Source organism: Papio anubis, chromosome 9 (genome assembly GCF_008728515.1).
Source record: "Papio anubis isolate 15944 chromosome 9, Panubis1.0, whole genome shotgun sequence".
NCBI lineage: Eukaryota > Metazoa > Chordata > Mammalia > Primates > Cercopithecidae > Papio > Papio anubis.
The window spans coordinates 59,461,672-59,486,328 of NC_044984.1; the positions used below are offsets into that span (position 1 = coordinate 59,461,672).

General features: G+C 37.0%; 1 protein-coding gene across 1 annotated transcript in view; it reads right to left on the reverse strand.

Annotated features, from left to right (window-relative positions):
- WIF1 (WNT inhibitory factor 1) overlaps window positions 1-24,657 on the reverse strand; it is a 71,663-nt gene that overhangs the window by 14,662 nt on the left and 32,344 nt on the right. The window contains exons 3-6 of the mRNA XM_003906726.3: window positions 12,789-12,897; window positions 3,812-3,952; window positions 2,744-2,839; window positions 1,697-1,792 (exon numbers count right to left, since the gene is read on the reverse strand). Coding sequence (XP_003906775.1) covers window positions 1,697-1,792; window positions 2,744-2,839; window positions 3,812-3,952; window positions 12,789-12,897 — 442 coding nt within the window. The remainder of the gene's footprint in view (window positions 1-1,696; window positions 1,793-2,743; window positions 2,840-3,811; window positions 3,953-12,788; window positions 12,898-24,657) is intronic.

Genomic DNA, 24,657 nt, shown 5'->3' on the forward strand with positions numbered 1-24,657 from the left:
TATTTATTAATAGTTTTGAGGCCATAAGAGTTTAATTCTGCTCTAGAATGCCCAGTTTTAAAATAGCAGAGATACTGAATGCTAAATTTAGACAAAAAGATTCACGGTAATGAATTTTACTCACTGGCTGTTAATTCTTATTAGAGTAAATAGTGCTTAATCTTTATGAAAACACATTAAAAAAGGTTTTTTAATCCAATACTATAGTTTTAAAAGACCACTTTAAAAAAGGCAGAAATGCTTTCACATATTATCTCAATATAGTTATTATATATAGCTCAGGGGTGAGGGACAGGAGGGTCAGTGGCTTAATTCCAAGTCTAGAGATAGAAAAAGCATGGTCCACACAGAGATCAAGTTGCCTGCCCAGGTTCAGAGTCACTTGTGGAAGAATCGAGGGCTGAATTAGGTAGCCTGGGTGGCAACATGGTACAGTGCAGGATATGAATTTGGGTCAACCGACTCAAGTTCCATAAACCTCACTTTGCTTATCTAGGATGAGATGGATAATACTTTACATATCTCAAAAGATGTTCAGAGTAAAATCACATAACTGTATCATCATAAAAGAGTAAACAACCATAAGTTATTCTGACTCATACTGAAGGCTCTTTCCTTTAAAACAACAACAACAACAACAAAAAACTGCTCATGGCAATCTTATTTGGTACTAACTGAGTGATCACTAAAGAGATACTTTTCAAGAATAAAATTTATTATTCCATCTTAACTTATATGTTTATTGACAAAAAACAATGCTCTATTCATACAATTAGCATTTTTAACACAAAGATAACTTCATTAAATATACAAATTTCACAGCATAGTCTTTATCTTTTTCCACTTAAAAGATGTGAACTGGGCAAAATAAACAAGTATCTTGTAAAGAGTATGAATCATTCAGCAATTTTAGGGCCAAGTTTGAATATACTTACTAAGAGTAAAATCTGGCTGTGTGGCTGCAGTGTTGAGAAGGAAGAGCCCAATCTCTCTGGGATGTGATTTGTGAGTGGAGTATTGAATCAGGAGTCAGTAAACTTCTAGGTTAGGCAATGTATAGCAGGTTGTTTAATTTTAGCCTTGGAAGTTCACCCACAAAACCGATTTAGGACATACCAAAATTCCATGTGGCACAGACCAGCTAATTGTTCACAAAAATTTGCACTCCGCTCACATAATATGAGATGTCAGTGAGAGACAGCTGTCCGGCCAGGGGCAACATTTCTTCTGCCTGAATCCAGGTAGGGCCATGAGGCTAATTCCTACCTATGGAATAGGTGTGGAAGTTTCGTGGGTAACTTCTGGGCCAGGGCTTTAAATTTTTTAATTAATTAATTTATTTTTAGCAGTGCTTACTTCAATCCTTCTCTGCCTATTGGCTGGATCTAGAGAGTTCCAAAGCTCTAGGCAGGACCACAGATAGATGGTGCCTGGGCTCCTGAGTCACTTCATGAAGAAGAGCTGCCCTGCCCACTGACCAGGCAAAATGCACTGGAGCATTCTGTGAATGAAAATAAACTTTTGCTATTACGCTACACTAAAATTGGGATTTCAGTTACTATAGCAGCCATCTTTACCCTAAGCCATACACTCTATTTACAGAGCTGCTATGAAGAGTGAGGACATATAAAGTAACTCATTCTAATCAAACATTTTTAAAGTAAAAATAACTTTGTTCTTACAAAGAAACTGTTACCTTTGTCACAGTTCACTCCATAGAATCCAGGTGGGCAGATGCAGAAACCAGGAGTCACACAAAGTCCACCATTCATACACCGTGGGGTGCAAAGGGCTTATAGGGAGAGAGAACCCTGATTAAAGCCAAATGGTATTTTGGAGCAGGACCATTTTGAAATGTCAATAATACAACAGGTCTACATTTTCAAGCTTTGTGGTTGACTCTAAAATGATTACTCTTCAGAGATACAAGTTTGCTATATTAATATTATTTTTGTGGTATAAATTAGGCTATTTTTCAATTTCTCAGCCAATTTCTTAGAGATGACTTTTGGATTGGTTCCATTTGAATACCTGAATAAATTTTCCCCAGAATCATTTTGACTAAGATGTAGTCTTCTTAAAACTGTTAAATATTTTCAGTCTGCCCCATTTCCTTAATCTTCTAATTCCAAGATAAATGCAAAGAAGAAAAATAAGAAAATATTCTTCTTTCTTACTTATTTTAAAATTATTTTTTAACTGTCTCTCACAGGATATTCTTATTTCTTGAAGATGAAAAATATTTTGCTTACTCTAGTCAGATAAGCTCTTAGTATTTAAACATCTTATGATTAATATTCGTTTCCATGCTTATCTTTTTGCATATATTTTTAAAAATTAATTTCCCTGAAATTGATGTACTTACTACACAAATTCTTTTCCCCCACTTTTTTGCCTTGTAACATCATAAGTCAGATATATTATTCGTTGTGAATCAAGCTACTTTTAATTGGAATAATTTCAGATCAGTGGTGATACTAGCTTTTTAAACCCAACTTAAGTGGAGAAAAAAACCCTCAAAATTATCATAAGATTATGCCAAAGTACAGTGGCTGTATTTGTGAAGTGGTACGAGTTGGGGGAGATGGCCAGGAATGGCCACAAAAAGTGGAGGCATTGTGCCAAAGTTTTCTGCCCCTGTGACCCGAAAAATAATTTCAGGTGTTAAACATCCACATGGGGCTCCTGCATGACATTCATGTTCATTAGGAAGGGAGCAAGGGAAGTCGGCTCTGTGTCTTACCTTTCTCACAATGAGGTCCGTGGAACCCATCAGGACACTCGCAGATACGTCTTTCATTACAAAAGCCTCCATTTCGGCACCCGCCTGGGCACTCAGCTTCACCAGAGAGAAACAAAGCTTATATGGACACCCTTGAAATCATGTTGGGTGAATCACAGCCAGCATGAGACAGTAGTGTTCATTTCTGTTCTAGCCCACCAATTAATCATAATTGATCAAATACCAGTACTTCCAACTCATTCCCTCGATATCACTTGGATTTCACTAAAGCTGCTGCAGAGTAAGATTTTGCCTCTCTTACTTCCAATAGTAGGGGGCTCATGGAAGAAGGTAAAGCAAATTTTATTCTGCCTTCATCTCCTCCTATGGATCTACTGTACCTTGTTAAATTCACACTGCAATTGAATGAATGGTATTGCCTTTCCCCTTTCAGAGGGTAAGATGACTTATAGGCGCATCTTTAGAGCACTGAAAGGCTCCAGAGCTTAAATTCTGAGCTAGAAAAGCTTGTATGCAGATGCGAGAGGAGCCTGGGCCTTTATGTTTAAATGGGCCTCTGGGGTGTGGTGGGGAGGTACTGAGTGAAGCCTTGACCTGGTAGGGATCACTGGCATGAGGTGGCACCCTGTCCTCCATGGATGTGAGCAGCATCAGGCTTTCGTTAAGGGTTATATTACTGTTGCCTTTGACAAGTGGGAAGTGATGGTAATGACAAGCCACCTTGCCGTGAGCAAACAGAGCAAGAAAGGGGGGGGAAATTCATGACAACAGGTAAGATATACTGGGACTCCCAACAACTGTGTTGGAGGAGTGGAGAGGGAGGAAGAAAAGGTGTTTTGAAAAGGTTCCTATTCCTAATATTAAAAGTGGGGTCAAAGTTAGAGAAAGTCTATCTTAGTACTGTTGCTAAATCCTGTGCTTATCATCTCCTCCTTCCGTTGCTGTAGTTACACAGCCATCATCCAAAAAACCATGTGTGTGTGTGTGTGTATAGATATAAATATTTGGCCCAAGTCACACCTAAAGCCCTTACAACATGTCTTCTCTTGAATCACCATCAGTGCTTACCTTGCTGACATGTTTTAAAGAAGATAGCATTTTGAGGTGTCTGGAGAATGGTGTTGCCTTCAGAATTCATAACAATCACATTCACTTCAAATGCTGCCACCCCATCCTGTTTTCCAAGACATGGGAAACCAACTTGAACAACTAAAAGAAAAAAAGAGAAAGTATGGGGAAACAGTTAATCTAGTTGATTCTAGTTATACAGAAATCTTGGGAAGAGAGTCAAAGGACAAAGCAAAAATGTTCACATGTTGTGGATTTCCTTGTATCTCCACTGGAGTAGGAACTGTATTTTGAGCATCTGGGCTCCACAGAAGTTGGGCATCATGTGAGGTGAAGAAAGAGTGAATGACTCTCATTAATTTTTACCTCATTAATATGGAATTGGGGATATTCTGTTCATAGTCTAAACTTGTACTATCTTAAATATTTTCCCTGGAAATTAAAGATGGAAAGAAGAATCATAAAGTGGCTAATTATACATCAGTGTAGCATGGGAAGAACAAGAAGATAAACAAAAATAAATAAAAAGTGGTTGATTGGGGGAAGAAACTTTGTGGCATCTTCGTCAACCTCCATATAATCCAAAAAGGGCTAGAAATAAGCATTTCATAATCTCTTAAATAAAGCCCGATGAGCAATACCCCACTGGTTTATGTTTACTATGTGTATGTGACAGTGACAAAATATCTTCTTTGAAAATATTTTATGACTCAGACTAGAGGCCAATCATTGGACTGAGTTAATGAAGTTAATATTTTATCAGGCTGTTTGTTAATAAGAAGTGTCCATATCTCAGGCATCTAGAAGAGAGTTTGATGTGGTGAAATAATCTCATGAATAGGGTTATATCTAATAGTTTATGTTCCTAAAGAGAAGTTTCTCTTTCTTGTGAGTCTACACTCGGCTTGTGCAAGTGTTGACAATGAAGTCACAAAGCAGGGATTGGGAACTGAAGACATTGCTGTACAAAGAGGGAAGGAGGACACCCATTGTGGGATACCCACAAGTCACTGGGCGAAAATGGGGCAAATCAGACACAACCATTTGCTGAGAAGCTGATTATGTATATTTCCAACATCCACTAGGTTATGATAACATATCCACTGGGTAAGACTGATCTAGGAGATCCACCATACTTGTTCTTCCTTGTGAATATAAAGAAATATTGCTAATGGGTATATTTTTTGCTTCATTTTATTTCTGCATGGCAGGTTATGGTTTCTGCCAAGCTTGTGCAGAAACCATATCAAGCTAAGACGAATCTTTTCCTTTTAGAGTGTCAATAAACTTTCTCCCTAGGTTTATAGGAATAAATGGGCTGGAAACTGGTCTGCCCTTTTCTGTAAAGCATTGCACACAAGCTGGTCATACAGTTTCCTAGTGTGCTTTTGGCAACCCAAAACTCTTCTTACAGCTCTGGCATTGTCAGTGTTCATTGCTATGCCATACTCAAAATTACATGGACTTCCATTTCCAGCTCCCCTGAAACTTGAGATTTTAACATTGCAAATCATTACGATGAAAAAGGAACATGGATATTTTAACAGAAATAAAAAGAAAAAACAAAAAATTTGTGTCTAAAGTTCTAAAGTAAAATTGTCCCTATTGAAAACCTTGGCTTAAGAAAATCCCATATATAAAAATGCCAATTTACAAAACATTTATGAATGGAGATTTCTACTTCAGAAAGTAGCAAAGGAATTGACAGGTAAGTTCCTTAAATTGTTTGTACTTATACTTTGTTCAATTATAAAACTTTACTCTTCTTATGACTCTTTTACATGGACAGGTAGGCCAATAATTGCTTTGAGGCATAAAAAGAGAAAAACCTGAACGGAGACTTAAAGATAGAACTTTTAGAATCTTCCTCACTGCACGCCATCATCCAAACTTTATTCTTTTCCAGGTATATCTTTTATCTGAACCACATTCAGCCTCTCTTTGCAGCCCACCTGATTCTTTTAAAAAGGCCCTTCAGTTGTATTTTGGCTTCCAGAATCTTGGTATGGAAGAGAAGATGCTTACCAGTAAACTCATTTTCATTTCTGCTTGCCAGCATTATCAAATTTCAAAACATACCTTGGATATTAAATATCAAAAACTGTCTTATTAAGTTTGTAGGAAATTTAGTTAAGAACAATTATTAGTTCTTCCACATCTTCAGATGTGCTAAAAGACCGTTTACAAATCTGGTTAAATTATGACTACATGTTCACAAGCTCCCATTGTCAGTTGTCAGGGATGCTTCTAGAGGGTTTGGAGTGCTCATATAAAAGTGTGTGGTTTGCGGCCGGGTGCAGTGGCTCACCCCTGTAATCCCAGCACTTTGGGAGGCCAAGGTGGGGTGCATCACTTGAGATCAGGAGTTGGAGACCAGCCTGGCCAACATGGTGAAACCTGTGTCTACTAAAAATAAAAAAATCGCCGGTATGTTGGTATATATCCATAATCCCAGCTATTGGGAGGCTGAGGCATGAGAATCACTTGAACCCAGGAGACAGAGGTTGCAGCGAGCCAAGATAGAGCCACTGCACTTCAGCCTGGGCAACAGAGCAAGATTCCATAAAAAAAAAAAAAAAAAAAAAAAAAGGAAAGAAAGAACAGTGTGTGGTTTGCTAACATAACCTTTAAGTCAATTAAAGTAAGGACATGTTCACAGAGTTCCCAGGCCTGTGGTGATGCTAGAAGATACGGCTTTCCACTATCGCAGGGAACAAAAACGAAGTTGCAAAAGCTAATGAAAGTTTTAAAATAGAAAAACTGCAAGCAATTTTGGCAGATAACTAAAGATGCAGTATCTTCATTTTCTTAGTAAACTAAAAGAAATGATATCCCTAAAAATTATTTTACTAAAGTTATATTCAATTACTGTTATAACTGATATGAAATATTTTCCTTCTTACATTTTTTTAAAGACCTAGTATACTCTAGGCTTACAATTTTTGCTAATTTTATTTGTGCATAATAATTCCAGCCCTCAAATTCAGCTTCAAGTTAAAAATGAACACATTAAAAATCCCATCAGCCCAGGTAGATAAGTTTTACCTGCACATTTCTACCTCTTTGGAAATAGAAGGCATGTAAGCACAGTTATGATCTGAACCCTACGGCAGAATGATTTGTAAAGAAGTAGGAAATAAAGTTTAGAAATTAGGAGGTGCCTAGCTTATAATTTCAATGAATTACTATTTTTTTCACTGAGGATATCTTGTGCCAGATCAACAATTAACTTTTAATGTAAAAGAATAAATTACAGAAAGATGTGATAAACCAAACCATTACACTTGCCCACTCTTCAATTTTAAAATACAAAGTAAAAATTTTATTTCTTCTTGTGCAAACCCATTTGTCTTCCTTTCTGTTTATATAAACTTTACCTATAAGACCATTTAGGTAATAATATTTATAATTGAACACCTTTTTAAAGTTTTCAAAGAATTTTGCTTTAAAAAACCAAAATCTGACTGTAGTTAGCTGCATCTCCAGTAATTGCCTTTTGTCAACCCTGTGCTCTGCCCAAACTATTTCTCTCAGTTCCCCAAATGTGTGGTACACGTCCACAATTTCCTGACTGCACACCCAGGTGCTTGGAATGTTCTTGTGTTTTCTGTCCTACTGTCCTCCCACTCAACTTTCAAGGCCAAAATTAAATAGTACTTGCTTTCTTTAGCCTTTCCTAACACCCCTTGCCTGTATAATTACATTTATATATTTTACAAACACCTATATATATTATTTCATTGTGGTGTAATGATTTAATTACAGTTTGCATTCTTTGCTAAGGATGAGAATTCTCAAAAACAAGAACTATATCTTGTTATTGTAATCTCGGCATCTAGCATATTATCTGTAACAAACTAGGTACCAACAGATGTGATATATGTTCTGGTAGACACAACCATATATCTCATGTGCACAGGCACACACTTGCACTTCCACACATGCACATACCTGCACAAATACACAGAAACAGAAATTCACCATATACAGTGGGAGTTGTAGAGAATAAAATACTAGCAACAGCACTCAGAAAAACAGATGCACAGAGAAAAAGAGACATCAAAGGCAGAAAAAGCAGAGACTCTTTGCTTCCAAGGAATAACAGGAATGTGAAAGTCATGTACTTTTGCAACAATAGGCATATGAGTAAAGAGCCACTGTTCCCAAACGCTAGATGAAGTTAGGCTGGTTGTGAATTCCAGTGCAGAATAGGTTGTATAATCTAAACGAGGTGAATTAAAACAACTCAGAAAAACTAAAGCAGATTGAATATAACTCACAGCATTGAAGTACAGACTGATATGCCATTGATTGCACATCAACTAACTCTTCCACAGAAGACAGCAGCAAATTTGTTCTGATTGCATACTGCTCCCACATACAGATGGGCATGGTGCTCAGATAGCCTCAGCCTCCAGTCAGTTGAGTCCCTGTCCTTACAACAAGGCAAGAGATGAGAAAGGCAGGCAAGAGCCCATCCTCCACACCATATGATCATGAACCGCTACATCACTAGAAATATACAACGTAAATATTCATCAGTCCTTCAAGCTGCCCTGCCAGCCATTCATTCTCTTACCAAATACTTAGCACAAACTCTGGGCTTCACATTCTGCTAAGAACTGGGGTCACCTATAAGAAGATGGTCTCTCCAGCATGGGCATCTATTTAATACAGCGTAGACATTGGATTCCTAAAAGTCCTAGTTGAGAAACACCACTGCTCTGTTGGTTTCATGGTCAGACAAAGAGAGTGTTCAAAGAGGCAAAGTCTTGGCTTCATGAAACTGTTTTTTGTTATACAACTCAGTAATTTTACTGAACCACCCTGCAGTTTGTATTTCCTGTTTTTGTTCTCTTCTGATGCCAGAAGGCAGGCACTTCATAACTGTTAAAGATCAAGAGTTTTCTTTTTTCATGTAGTGTTTAGGCATATAGGAGTCTGTGGGATAAAAGAACAGTTTAGCAGCTTGGGGGTATAAAATAGCCCTGTAGAATAATGAATGCTACCTGGATGCTTAAGAGCAAAGACACACTGATTTGGTTACTTTTTAATAATGCAAGGTACCTTCACTTCTCCTACTGGAGGGACTGAGCTAATGAGGCTAATGAGTAACTGCCCTGCAATGGTCTAAGGTTCCCATAAACTTCTTGCACCTGCATTTCTACAAACAAATCCTACATCTGCTTCTAAAAGACTGTGTGTGTAAGGGGGTGGTGGGGTGAGGGAGTTGTATATGCAGAGGATGTGTGTGTGTGTGCAAGTCCGTGTGCACACAGGGACACATGTGCACATATCTCCTGGTTCCCAAAGAAGGCTTGTTGTTTTTAGTTTCAGGTTGACCAAAGTGTTACCCACTTTTCCCTCTACGTTTATTATTTATAAAGAACCCAAAGTATTAGAAAATTATGTTCTATCTAAACATGATCTATTAAAATATCCTCACATCATATGTTCAAAATCTTATGTGTCAATTTCCTAAGAAGTAGAATTTCAGTAAGATTTTTTTTTTTTAACTAGACACAAAAAGTGAAAAAAGCACTTAGGATACAAGCATTAAATTAGAAATTCAAAGACGCAAGATTTACCAGAAGCTGAGCAGGTAGGTATAACTGGTAATTAATGTATTTTTAATGGGCCATGATAAGCTTATATTCCTTTATTAATCAGAAAAAATATATAAAATAGAAATTGAGAGATGTTATGTACTTATTTTATTCTGACTGCTTCTAAAACAAAACAAAAGAGCAAGAAGAATTTTATAGAAAATTATCTTTAGCCAGGTGCTGGCTCATGCCTGTAATCCCAACACTTTGGGAGGCCAAGGCAGGCAGATCACTTGAGGTCAGGAGTTCGAGACAGACCCTGGCAACATGGTGAAACCCAGTCTCTACTAAAAATACAAAAATCAGCCAGGCATGGTGGCGTGTTCCTGTAATCCCAGCTACTCAGGAGGCTGAGGCAGAAGAATCACTTGAACTCAGGAGGTGGGGGTTGCGGTGAGCTAAGACCCACACCACTGCACTCAAGCCTGGGTGACAGAGGGGCACTCTGTCTCAAAAAAAAAAAAGAAAAAAGAAAATTATTTTCGACTAAAAAGGAACACCATGTGACATGACATGAGATTGAGTGATGACCGTATGCCAAGAATTTGGTGGCTGGAGTGCCTTTGTTTTCTCCACAAAGTAATAAAGCCCTACCAATGCCATCTGAGTGGAATCAGCGTATCCAGATCTCTGGAATAGATACTCCTGTCCTTGGGGCTACACATCTCAGGTGAATAAATCTTCACCCAGAACCCAAACACATCTAGGTCAGAAACAGATCCTCTAGGGGGGCTGTTGGTCACACCTGCAGCACTGTGATGATCAAAGAGAAACTGAAGTTATACTCCTCCTGTCTACACCCATGATGGCACTTAGATTGGGAAATTAGAGAAACTCTGTTTATTTAGTCTCCCACTCTTATGGCAGTGGAATGCAACAAGGAAGATCCACTGGAAGTGGCAGATAACTGTAATCTGAAAATGCCCTTTGTAAAAGTACCTGATCTTCTGATTACTTTAGAGACTTAAATTAGTTCTGAAGGGGATTTGTATTAGTCATCTGACAAAATTTATTTTCATGTTCCTCTAGAAGAATAAGACTAAATTTTTTTTAAAAAGAGAGAGTATGCCATTGATGATTTTAAAACACTATAAACTACAACTATCACAATAGTAAAATAAAGAGTAATCTCTAAACATACCCTATGTGTAGAAAAACTTAACGTGAAGTAAACAGTATATCTTGAATCAATTCAACTTCTCATGTCAGAAAAGTTAATGACTCAAAAATAATTCAGTTTAGAGCCTTATTTCATAATCCAAAAATAAATTTTTATAAAATGCTAGATGCATATGTAAGTTATCACTTAACTGCTTTCTGAAATAGGAATTAGTACCAAAACATACATGCAGTGCAAAAAATTGCAAGGGAAAAGATAGGTTTGACCACATAGGATTTTAAAGCCTCTGCATATTCTCCTCCAAAATAACATAAAATATAAATGTTAAATTGAAAAATATGCAATAAGTGGTAAATATACCTACTATACAACAAGCTTTGCAGATCAGTAGGAAGAACACTATTATCTCAATATAAAAATGAGCATGGTACACATTTTTCATGCTTTAATAGATACAAGAAAAATTTTTTTTCCTTAATAGGAATAAAAAATACCAAAAGAAGACTGTGATAAATGACTTTTTACTTTTTCTTTCTTTTATCTTTTTTGAGACTGACTTTTTTTTTTTTTTTGCTCTGTTGCCCGGGCTGGAGTGCCTTGGTATGATCATATCTCACTCCCCAGCTCAAACAACCCTCCTGCCTCAGCCTCTTGAGTGTCTGGGACTATGGGCATGTGCCATCATACCTGGCTAATTTTTAAAATTTTTTGTAGAGACAGAGTCTCACTATGTTGCCCAGGCTGGTCTTGAATTCCTGGGCACAAGCAAGCCTCCTCCCTTAGCCCCCGAAAGTGTTGGGATTATAGGTGTGAGTCACCACACCCGGCCCGACTTTTTACTTTATTAGCCACTGAAGTAGTTAATGTGATCAATAACCTATGTTGATGAGATTACAGTAAGCCAAGCATTCTCCCTATTGTTTAACCAAGGTAAAAACGGTTATGATAACCTTTATGGAAAGTAATTTGGCATTTTGGCAATTTGTTTTAAGAATCTTTAAAAAGCTCATAGTTCCTATCCTTTGACACAATAATTCAACTTTTAGGAATCAATTTTAACAAAATAATGAGATAAGCACCAGGATTTTGGTATGCACATTAACCCAACAATTACTTTCTGAATACCTGCTCTGTGCTGGGCCCTGGGGTGGAGCCACAGTGAACAAAAATTAGGGCTCCTATGTGCATGGAAGTTACCATCCATTAGTTTAAAAAAATTGTGATATTTCTATATTCAAACTCTAAAAACAATGTCATTAACAAGTAATAAGGGAATGGGTATACAAATTATGGTATATCCATAAAATAGAATATTGTAAGATCATTAAAAACAACTTTTGAAAAAATCCATAATGACATAGGAAATGGTTATGTTAAAAGGTTAAAAGCAAAAACAAAAAATCATGATGCAAAACCAAATATGTATTACCGCAAGTATGTAAAAATTCAGAGAAAAAAGATTAGAAGGAAATACATTAGGATGTTAACACAAGGTGACTTGTGATCTCTACATATTTCTAAAAGTCAGAAATTCTGGGCTCTAGTCTCAACTCTACTGCTTATTACTATCCTAATATTTGACTTTGGGCAAGCCAGTCAAATCTCCTAAGTCTTAATTTTTTAATTTAGAAAATGGAGCTGCAATTCTGGATTTGACTCACTGCTAGTATTCAAATTAGATAGCGCAAGAGTGGGTCTCCTGTAAGCTGAAAAGTTTGAAACAAATATCACATACTATTATTTTCTTAGCAAAGAAGGATGATTAGACTAGAAATGTTGAACCCCTTTCTCCCATTTTTCCACATCTCCTCTCTCCTTCAAATTCTAATTGAATACAATGCTAACTTTTGGGGAATTTTCTTGACTTACCCCATCTGCCCTCCAATCACTTACTTTGTATCTTTGCCACATTTTTGTGTATCTCATTAATCCATACATTGGCCAAATATATCTCACTAGATGTGTTTATTTCTTCTTTTTTTTTTCTTTAAAAATGTCTTGAATCATTTATGAACTTAGTGTGGGCTGGGCTGGGGCTAGTCTGAATTTTTAGAAAATTATATAACCATAATTTCTTCACTCCCATCTTAATCCTTTGCCCACAGAATAACAACTGAACTGTCCTAAAATCAACAGATCTCTTTAGGAAAACATCTCATAACTTCTCTGATGGTAGGACATTTGCATCTTAAATATTCTCATCATCATTACATTTTAAGTGTAAACCTTGCTTCAGGCAAAGACCACCCACCTGATGCCTTGTGAGGCACTGTTCCCAGCAGAGGGACATTGACGGTTGGATCTGCCATGATGCCTTTATCCAGGGAGCGCAAGGACAGGAATTCATAGAAGTATTCTGCCTACAGAAAAAGGCACTGACAGTTAGTAACATGGAAACCACAGAGAGGGAGAAGGCACCACTGAATTCATTGTCCATCTGATGGGGCAGAGATAATTTTCATTACAGGAACTCTGGAGCACACGGCATCCAAGACACTGGGTAGGCACAACGCACCCTTCTGTGTTAGACTCTGGAGAGAAGTGATCTTTAAAAACATTAAAAATAGTCACAATAGTCAGTCTGTTTTTTGGGGTTTTTGTTTGTTTGTTTGTTTTTTGAGACAGAGTCTTGCTCTGTTGCCCAGGCTGGAGTGCAGTGGTGCAGTCTCAGCTCACTGCAACCTCTGCCTCCCAGGTTCAAGCGAGTCTCCTGCCTCAGCCTCCTGAGTAGCTGGGATTACAGGCATACGCCACCACGCCCGGCTAATTTTTGCATTTTTAGTAGAGATTGGTTTTCACCATGTTGCCAGGGTCTGTCTCGAACTCCTGACCTCAAGTGCTCTGCCTGCCTTGGCCTCCCAAAGTGCTGAGATTACAGGTGTTAGCTACTATGTCCGCCCAGTAAACTTTTAACTTAAATGATATTAATCGCTGTCTTTATAAAAGAATGAGAAAACAAATTCTCTTAGGGAAATAAGTGATGTCAAACCAGTTATTGACTAAAATCCATCTCAGCTATTTTAGCCATTCTTTAATACTCCTAATTCTAAGTTATAAAGTGAGTCTTTTGATCAGAATTTGGAGAGTTGTAATGAAGTCCCAAATTTCATGATCTTGCTGTTAACATTTATTTTTTACTCTCATTCCCTTTGAAAGATTTGTATTTAATGTCTCAATTTATTATGGAGAGAAAAGCCAAAAAATGCAAAAACCACCATCACAATAAGATAACAAGCCATAAACCTTTACATTGTAAACATGTTCATTTACCCACTAAGTCTAGTTGAGAAAATGATTCCTGCTACTCAAATGGCCATGAATATTGAAAGTAATGATGCATAATCTCACTATAGAGCTTTAATGCTTAATGGATTCCCAACTGGATTATTAAAAGGGTTTGTGAAGGCCAGGCTTGGCAGCTCACGCCTATAATCCCAGCACTTTGGGAGGCTGAGGCAGGTGGATCACTTGAGGTCAGGAGTTCGAGATCAGCCTGGTCAACATGGTGAAACCCCATCTCTACTAAAAATACAAAAATTAGCTGGACGTGGTGGTGGGTGCCTGTAGTCCCAGCTACTTGGGAGGCTGAGGCAGGAGAATTGCTTGAACCCAGGAGGTGGAGGCTGCAGTGGGCCAAGATAGCACCACTGCACTCCAGCCTGGGCAACAAAGCAAGACTCTGTCTCAAAAAAAAAAAAAAAAAAAAAAAAAAAAGTGAAAGAGAGGCATCACTAGAGATGCTATAGACATTTAAGCAAGAAAACATATTACTGTCAATGTTACACCAATAAATTCAATGACTTTGATAAAATGAACTCCTTGAGAAACACAAATGAACAAATCTGACAAGAAATAGAAAGTTTGAATAGCCTTATGTCTGTTAAGGAAATTATATTCAAAATTGTAAACCCCTCCAACAAGAAAAATTCCAGGGTCAAATGGCTTCCCTGGTAAATTCTCACAAACATTAAGGAAGAAATAATGCCAACATTACACAAATTTATAAGCATTAGAGATTGTTATTATTATTATCAATATTGTTTTCATAAGTCTCCTCCCTCAGTTATCAGCTTCCAGCTTGAACCTGGGAGGCAGAGGTTGTCACGAGCTGAGAACATGCCACTGCACTCCAGCCTGGGTGACAGAGTAAGACTCTGTCTCAAAAAAAAAGAGGGGGGCGGGTTGTGATGGTAACAATATGTTCTTGCTTGGAAATAAAGAACAATCAATAAATAGCACCAATGCTAACATGAGAGTTAGGTAAGTTGAATGGTTCTGCAGTTACTTGTAGAGACATCCAGAATTACATTAATTTAATGTAATGAATTTAATTAATTAATTAATTTTTTGCATTCTATCCATTCAGTTCCACACCCAGGACTACATTAATGTAATTAATTAAATATATTAATTTTTGCAGTCTATCCATTAATTAAAGAAATTACATTAACATGAACCAGAAGGAGGTTAAAAAAGAATATGACACTATAAGCAATATAAAATTTACTTTACAACATGAAGATATTAAGAGATACATGGTAGACATTCAAACAATTTGCTCTTTTAAATCACAGTATCACATGCAGCAGGCATTAAGGACTTCATATGAGGATAATAATGCCAAGGGGTAGTCTCAGATCCTGTGGGAACTTGCCTATACTTGAAGTGAATTGAGAAATACTTCCTGGTTTCACTAGGCCGAAAGGAGCACCTTCATGGACCAAATTCCCACTGCATCCCCTCCTGTGAGTTGTGGTCAAGGTTCCAGAACACCACTGTGAACAGTTCCCTAGGTGGGTAACAACATTGTGTAAATTAATTTATAAAATTGATTCACTAGGATGGCCCTCAGAATAAAGGGTCATAAGGCAGAAAATTCTTCCCCTGTTTAAGGGAAGGCAGAGGTTTATAAGAAGTCTGATGAAAGGAGTGTTGTCACGAAAGGTGATTCAATTTGGAATGAATTCCTTTGAAAGAGAGAACAGTATGCCTCTCCCTGCAGGAAAAACCAATGACTATTAAAAGTGGATTCGTTTTCATGAATCCAGGTGTTTTAAATGACTTCTACCACCTGCACTTCCCTCTACACTTTACTAGATAATAAGTATCATTTAACACATTGTTCTAAAATGTATTTTATTTGGCACTATGAAAGGATTAGTGATAGATGCCTTTATAATGAATAACATTTGAATTATTTATATTACTAAGTACAGTAACAACAATCACACAATAAACATGGGTGTAACGCACACCATGTGCCAAAACATTCTAAACACTTTATTAACAGTACATATAATGTTGGAAAAGAACTGAATGGATAGAATGCAAAAACTTTGAAATGAAAAGGTCAAATACCATATAAGTTATCATTTACTACCCCATAATTATATCTTTGAGCTTTGTCACATTATAAATTAAATAAACCTTCCTATGTGTGATATATTTTAAAATTACATTTGTAAAACTATAATACTTTTAATAAATATAATTTAACTAAAAATAAACTTTTAATAGAAACTAGACACCCAGATTAAAACAATGATTGTGTAGAATTGATGGTGATTTTTTTCCTTTTCTCTCTTTTTCAGATTTTCTATATGTGAATTTATATCTTTTAGTGAAATAAGTGCATTTATTTTAAAAAACAGCATTAATCATGTACCCTCCTTTCAGTTATGTGGCTGATGATTCTTTTTCCATAATTCTCTGATCATAGATAAAATATTCTTCTTGAACATCTATTTAACATGGCTGTGTTTATACAACAATTTTATTTAAATCTCTTGCACGTCTCCTTGAAAGTGTGCTTCAAGGAAACAGCAATTCGCATAAAATAGCTTCTGAATGTCTCCTTCTTTCAAAAAATGTTGATGATGTTCAAAGAATATGGAACTGAAAAAATTTCATTCGGAGGCCAGAAACATAACTTTACAGAACCTTCAGGTATGGCCACAGAAGGTAGGCTGAGAAGCATGGAATCTGTTATACGTAGCATCAGAGAGTTGATAATGAGCAGTGGCACGACTGCTCCACATGATGCAGCTAGGCTTAATAGATTTCCCTGGACACCCAATACTCTGATCTAATCAATAACAAACTTTACACAAAGGTGTCCCTTTTATTTCTTTGAGAATCAGTAAACATTTGTCTTATTCTAATAAGACTATCATAAGGCAGGAACTGGTTTCTTTCCTGGATCTTATCAGCAAAAGGCAGTTACTAGAGTAAATCGTTTTCTTTCTTGCTGATGATGATAACTAACGGTGCATGAATCTGTGAAACATATAATTTCCTGGATACTTGGTACATTTCTTAAAAAAGATTTTGTCTGTGGTTTTCACTGCCTCTTTAAAAATTCTAACTTTACACTGGAAAGTTTTAAGATCAAAAAAAGAAAAGAAAAAAGAAAAATTTGAACTTGAAAACCATTTAGAAATTAACCTTTTATCTCTGATGTTGACACTAACTTCTTTCAAAGTTTTACTTTGCCATTGTAAAGAAATCTGAAACCATCAATACTGTAAAAATATTTCTACAAATATAGTATTATGAACTACACAGTAAATATATCCTTCATTTAACCTAAGGGCTTAAATTAAAAGCCACAATAAATGGCTGATGAACAATATATTTATGCCGTACTCTAACTTCTAGACAGGACTTTCTGTTTCTACTTTATTTATAATATAAATATTCTTAGACCCAAATCTCTGCATTGGAAAAACCTGAGAGCAAATAAAATCCAAATTCTATGCCAAAGAGAACAGAGAACTAGCTTTAAAGTTCGGGAACAATTTCCACAAATTGTAGATTTATTATTTAGATAAAAGGAACTCAGAGCATGAACAGTAATAGAGAATTGGTATATTGGAGAGTCTAAAACCTCTATTAGGAAAAAATACATTTTGTTCTATTAAATGACACTAGAGTAAACTCAGGTAAAGGCAAACAGAGTGATTATCTGGGAAACACATGAAAAGATTGCTTTGTATTCAAACAAAGAATGGGTCTATTCAGGAGAATAATTCACTGGCCTGGTTTGCCATGCAGTAAATTTTCTTTTCATGGAGAAGCATAAAAGACATCCAAATATTATCAAGAGAGGAGTGCTGGAGGTCATTTAACTTGCTTCCAATTGACTTGGCTGAATATGAGGATTGTTCCTTCCAGATGAGATGAAGACATCATTTAAACAGCAAAATGGGACAACTCATAAGGCCTTTGCTCTGGCACTTCTTTTGGGGTAGACATAGAGAAAGGAAGCAGAGAATTGCATTAACCATTGCGAGGAATGAAGAGAATCCAATATTTCTCTTCTACCTTTGAAGTTCTATGTTTATAGCATGTACTTAATCTAATAAGCACAATAATTGTAGGAGCCTCTGAGTTAAGAATCAAAGATCTTTCATAAAACATAGGTCTTCAAACCTCTTTTAACCCATATATCATGATGCTGGCCTAAGTGCTCATGGAAGAACATTAAAACAATGAAGTTATCATCTTTGTTCTAAAGAAGGCTTCAGGCATTTATAGATACAAAACACACAGAAGCCGTAAGGTTTGAAAATTTTCAAATAATTTTTGTTGAATGTTTATTATACTGCAGTTACTTTATTTAATTATCACAACAGCCTATTATTATTATAGCATACAAGTGAATTCAGATTAGCAGATTCACTGGGTATGAGAGGTACTAAAGAGATACAAAATAGATCCTACACTGTATGTGAAGGGCCAGAAAAAATCTAAAATCAGCATGGAAGGAAAACAGTTCAATGTTAAAGACCCAAACAAAACGAATAAGCATGCCCAATGATTAAAATAATCTGAACATCTAGAGCAAAAATTGCCAGATCTCACATTCTTCCTCAGAATTATTCTTGTTACCTCTGCAAAATTTCATCCTTCAAACTCAAAGTTCACTATCCTTGGACTCTGTGACACTCTTCTGATTCTCAAACCACTTCTTGATTTTCCTGCGTTTCCTCATTGACTCTCCTCTCAGCTCATAAGCATATACAATCACTAAGACTCTTTTTATATTGTTATGAAACTCAGGTATTTTCATAGATTGAACCATTTCCCTATAGACAGTGATGCTCAACATGAACCATTCACATCCTCCTTCCAAAGCGCAGACTCTTCTTGCCATCTGCCTCGTGCCCATGCTCACGTTCTTGGAGCCTGGTTCATTATCTTCCAAAATCAGCTTCCCCACTTGATTTCTCTTTTCTTTTTCCTTTTCCCTTTTCCCTTTCCTCTTTTCCCTTTCCCCTTTTGCTTCTCCTCTCCTCTCCTTTCCTTTTCTTCTTTTTTTTTGCATCTCACTCACTCTGTTGCCCAGGCTGGGATGCAGTAGCACAATCATGGCTCACTGTAGCCTCAACCTCCTGGGCTCAAGCCATCCTCCTACCTCACCCTTCCAAGTAGCTGGGATTACAGGTATGAGTCACTGTGCCCAGCCCCACTTGATTTCTTTCTAGCTGCCAACAGTCTTGTTATTGTTTCAATTAACAGATACTGAATCTCAGGGTTATTGCTGTTTCTTACACTATCTCATGTCCCCATAGAAATACACCAAAATCTTATCTTTTCTTCTTTTATATCTTATGATTCTGTACCTTCCTTTCATCCCCACGACTTCCACCTGAATCCAGCATTTATTTCCTCATATTGGCATTATTATAACATTCTTTGAAATATTCTTTTTGCCTTTCTATTTAAAAGTGGCCAATACATCAAATTAAACCACCACTTTTGCCATGTTACAATCCTTTCCTGTCCCTGCTTATGGCTGGGATAAGGCCTTCAGCCTGTTACATGTCTCCACAGCCTGGTTCCTTTGTCTTTTTATCTCTCACTACTCCCCAACAGGGATCATCTTCTGGAGCTCACTGGCCTGAAGTGATACCATAGCCATGCCTATATTACAGTGATTTAACCTCTACTGACCTTCAACAGGACTTAAACCAGCTTGGCCCTTAAACATCTACCACTATGCATTATTATTAAACTTTTCATATGTTTATATCTTGTATTCTCATCTAAATGTTGGATTCCTTGTGGCTAAGAATGGGACTACATATTTTTTCCAATGGTCTACTGGAGACTCACTCAACATTGCGCACAGCAAGGCATTTGAAAAATATTTGCTGAATAAGTGAATGAATGGCCTACTGAGAAGCATCCAGAAGTGTAAACCCGGTGCGTTCCAGAACACATTGTTGTGGTAAAATGGCATTAGCCTCTGATTCTAGCAACAGGCAGCAGCTTTTCTGTTTTGGCAATTGCTTAGTTACTTTTATGGGCCAAAAACTTCTCTCTTACTTTTCTGTGTGGTCAGTCATTGCAGCCCACAATTGAGAATACAGAACACTTTTGAAAAAAGAATAATCAAACACTGACATTTGTTATCTACCTGATCTGTGTATAGTTTATAACTGTTTTATGCTGGTTCTGGCACAAAGCTTTGGCAATGAGGCTCCCAGAAAGAATGTAAGGAGACAATGTAAATGAGGTCCTGTTCTGACACAAGACTTTGCCCAAGGCTCTTCTGGTTTATATTTCCCTCTTGGGTTTCCAGTCATTTTGCCTTCTATAAATTACAGGATGTAATTGCGCTATCACCGGGAAACTGTGAAATACAGATTGAATATCCCTTTTCCAAAATGCTTGGGACCGGAAGTGTTTTGGATTTTAGATTTTTTTTCAAATTTTGGAATATTTGAATATATATAATAAGATATCTTGGGGATGAGACCCAAGTCTAAACACAGAATTCATCAACTTTCATATACACCTTACAGGCTGAAGGTAGTTGTATATAATACTTTAAATAAATTTGCGATTAGTCACACAAAGTCAGGTGTGGAATTTTCCACTTGTGGTGTCATCATGGCCATCAAAAAGTTTCAGATTTTGGAGAATTTCAGATTTTGGATTAGGAATGCTCAACCTGTATCAACAATGACTATTTTTCCCTGCCTCCTTTTGAAACTAGCGCTTAGAAGAACTTGTTTCAGAAAGGAAAAGGGAAAGCGCCTTCTCATGCAGAGCTGCTATTTATTTTACCGATCGTGGCTTAAACAGGCAATGGAAGAAACATTGCTTAAAGAGAAAATCTCGGTTAGCCAACTTCTTCTGTTCTAGTCATTGTTTTTATATACACTAGACTAGACCCCAGCCAGTCGGCTGGACTGACGGAGTGAAGTTATTGGAATATAATGGTGATATTAAAACTTGAAGTTCAAATAAACATATCCAGGACTATGAGAGTTTTGTAAACTAAAACTGGCAGAAGATCACAGTTTGGCTTCACATGAATCTGAAATTTCTAAGACATTTTCCATTTTTTCCTCCTAGGGTTTGGAATCACCACTGCTCATGAAAACCACAAACAGACCTGGCTATCTGACAAATCGTTGGCTAGTCACTCTCTTTCAAGATGTCTAAAGATAGAGAAGCAACAGAGGGCTATACTGCTATTTTGTATTAAATAAAACCAATAGTTAAGGTTTTTTATTTATATTTTTTGAGGAAGGGATGACAGAAAAGTAGAAAAGCAAAGCACTGGGAAATGGAAAACACTTTTTTCAGCTCATCTAAAAATTGAAAAAAAAAAAAGGTATTAGTATAAATATGAAGTAGAATTTAAACCAAATTTTGCCCTGTTCAGCACACTGCTTTCACTGGTTTGCCAAAATTTATAATGGAAAGGGTTGTGTAGGCAGCAGTGGGGCTTCTGAAAACTTCTGTTCCCCTGAAACTTCCAGGACAAGTGCCTCCTCCTCACAGTAAGCCTGCTCCAACTCAAGCAGTAGCAAAATCCTGGGTCGATGCCAACCTAAAAATTGGGCATGGGGAGGAAGGAAGCATTAGGCAACTAAGGGGGGCAAGATAAGGGACTGAGGAAAGAAAATGTCATTACAAGTGGTGTGGCTGACACAGTGGAGACCAGGGACAGTCTAAACAGGAGGTGTGGAAAAAGAAACAGTGTGGAGAAACTTGAGAACAAAACGACACATTTCTGTTAGATGCTAAGGCAAGATGATGATTCCAGAGCATGGAGGTGCCCAGAAAGCAGCAGTGTGTGTGCAGGTACTTGGAAGAAGAAGGGAGAGGGAGACAGTTCTGGAAAGGGAAAAATAATCTCTTTCCTTGTGGTTTTTTTTTTTTTTTTTTTTTCCCATCTCATCTCAAGGCTTACATTTGAATATTTCTTTTCTTAAAGCTTCAGAAGCAGTCATTGGGTATTCATCTGTATGAAGGGAAAAGAGAACTGTGCTAAGAGCTATTTCTTTACTAATAATTTTTAAAAATCTGAGCAATTGTCTGGGCGTGGTGGCTCACACCTGTAATCCCAGTGCTTTAGGAGGCCAAGGTGGTGGATCATGAGGTCAAGAGTTCAAGACCAGCCTGCCCAACATAATGAAACCTCATCTCTACTAAAAATAATAATTAAAAAAAATTAGCTGGGCATGGTGGTGCACACCTGTAATCGCAGCTACTCTGGAGGCTGAGGCAGGAGAATTGCTTAAACCTGGGAGGCAGAGGTTTCTGTGAGCCAAAATTGTGCCACTGCACCCCAGCCTGGGTGACAGAGCGAGACTCCATCTTGGGGGGATAAAACAAAACAAAACAAAACAAAAAACCCTGAGCAATTACCTTCACACCTCATGCAGTACATTTGTTCTTCATCAATATCTCATTCCCTTGTTCTCTCCTTCATGCATTTCACATGGTGATATATTTCAGCAAATCAAAATTTTTAGGACAGAATGATATTTACAAAGTGTACATAAAAACTTGAGTAGCACATATAAGTAGCTCAAAGAGGCAAAATTAATGTTCCATTTCTTTCACAGTTCTTTAAAATGCATAGTTACCTCAAGGGGTGTATATTTACTTCATTCTGTTGGTAAAAAGTAAAAGTCAAAATTTTAAAACTGAAATATCAGGAGATATATTCAGTAGTGACTTCCAAAATATTTAAAATTAGGTCATATTTTTCTTAGTTTAGCTCTAGGTAGTTTTCTTAAATTCTTTACTATTTTTTCATTGAATCCACATGGACAGTATTAACTTATTTGATTTTAAAAAAAGGAGGAAAAAAAACCACAGACTTTCCCCCTTAGCTTAATGTTTTGAAAAAATGCATTAGATATTTTCATAAAGGTTATGAGAAGTGCCTTAATTTGACATTTTTGTTCAAGTAATTGCAATTGCATATTTCAGAATACTATGTTACAAGATATCCTAATGAGTTCCTACCTAAGAGTCAAACAGAAAAAAAAAGTCTGTAACCTCTTGGTTACTGATTTTCAAGGTCCAAAACTAGTCTTACGAAAGAAGATTTTAAGAACAGTCATGTATTCGATAAATTTTATTTTACACTTTAGAAAAAGTCATTGCCTAGAAGGTAGAACATACTTGGCTCTTTTAATCTTCTTTTAAGCTCTTCTAGTCATTTGCTATTTAAAAGTTGTTACTCATACATGCATTATTCATTCTGTTTAAGAAAAAGAGAAACTAAGGCAGAATTGAAAATTTCCTGAGGAGTACTGATGATGACAAGCCATAATCCAAGGACTAACTAAATCTATGTGGCCAACTTCAATTGTCCTCCTAATCCCCAAGAAATTCTTGTAAACATCACTAGTCTTTCCCTTCTCGTACACACGACAGTTTCATAGTTTCCCCTCAGGTATGCTGTCCCATTCCTGCTATCTTCTCTCAACTGATGTCAATATCCACAAAGAAAACAGAGATTACTATATACGAATCCTCTCAACATTCCCCCCATCTATCTACAAATAGTCTATCCATATCCAATCCTGGTTCCTTTCCATATCCTCTGGCCCCATTATTTATGCCATTTGTGCTCATGTAGGTGATGAAAAGATTAAAAACCCTGTTTCCACCATCATTATCATGCTTTTAAAAGTCAATAACCACGGCCTCAGTTTTCTTGCCCATCAGTCTTTACTACAGTATGGTTTTTGCCCCAGTCACTATTAACATTTCTCATAAAAGGTTACTGATGACCTCCAAGCTGTTGTCCAATGAGCCCTTTCCCATCTTTCTCTCTCCTGTCATCTATGAAAATTTTTAATGACAATTAACTTCTCCTTCTCTTCTTTTTTGATGTATACATAACAACTCTCTCTGAGTTTTCCTTCTTCTCCAGTCACTTTCTCTAGTCACCTTCTCATGCTCTTCTCTCTATAATTGCACCTCAAAAAAAAGAAAGTTCTGAATGTGGGTCTATGCATCCTTAAAGAACCCATAGCTTTGATGTTCATATGCATATGAATATTTTTCTGGGGGGGGCCGACTGTAGCCTTCATCACATTCTCAAAAGAATCTATGACTCAAAAAAGTTAAGAACCATTGTCTTAAATGTTGATGTTCCCAGGAAACAACTACTTGTCTGCTCTTCTGGCTTATGCTCTCTTCTTGGGGGCATCTTATCTCCTTCTATGACTTCAAATTACACCTACATTTCATTAGCCTCCAAGTTTTTATCTCCAGTTTTCACCCTTCTCCTAATCTCTAGATTCATACTGACAACTGTCTACCAGACATCTCCTTTCGGACTTAACATTGGAAAGATAATGGACTAACTCATTATCTTCCCAATGAGGCTGTTCATTAGTATTCCTTAAGAAAGCATAATATACCTATTACCCAAGACATAAACTTGGCGGTTTTTCTAGACTCCAAACTTCTTTCTTACCACCTACCTCCACAAATTTTCATTGATTTCTCAGCTTTATTCCTGTCTTTTCCTTTCCAATGTTACAACCAAAATTCAGACATTTCTCCCTCATGGTCCTGTGCCCTAACCTACCTCCCTGGTAACTCATGCTCTCCAGATTTATTCCCTCAATCCCCTCAATCGGCACCATCATCCAATTTTTCTTCTTAAATGCCAACTGGAATATATCACTGCTCCTACTTAACACCCTTAATGGTTTCTTATTACAATGAAGACTTTGGCTACAACTTTCTCTCCAGCTCTGCCCACCAGCCTCTTCTCCCACATCCTGCCTCACAAGTCTTTGATCTGGCCATAGCAAACTTCAAGTTAACTGAGCCACTAGCCTCTGTCACGAATC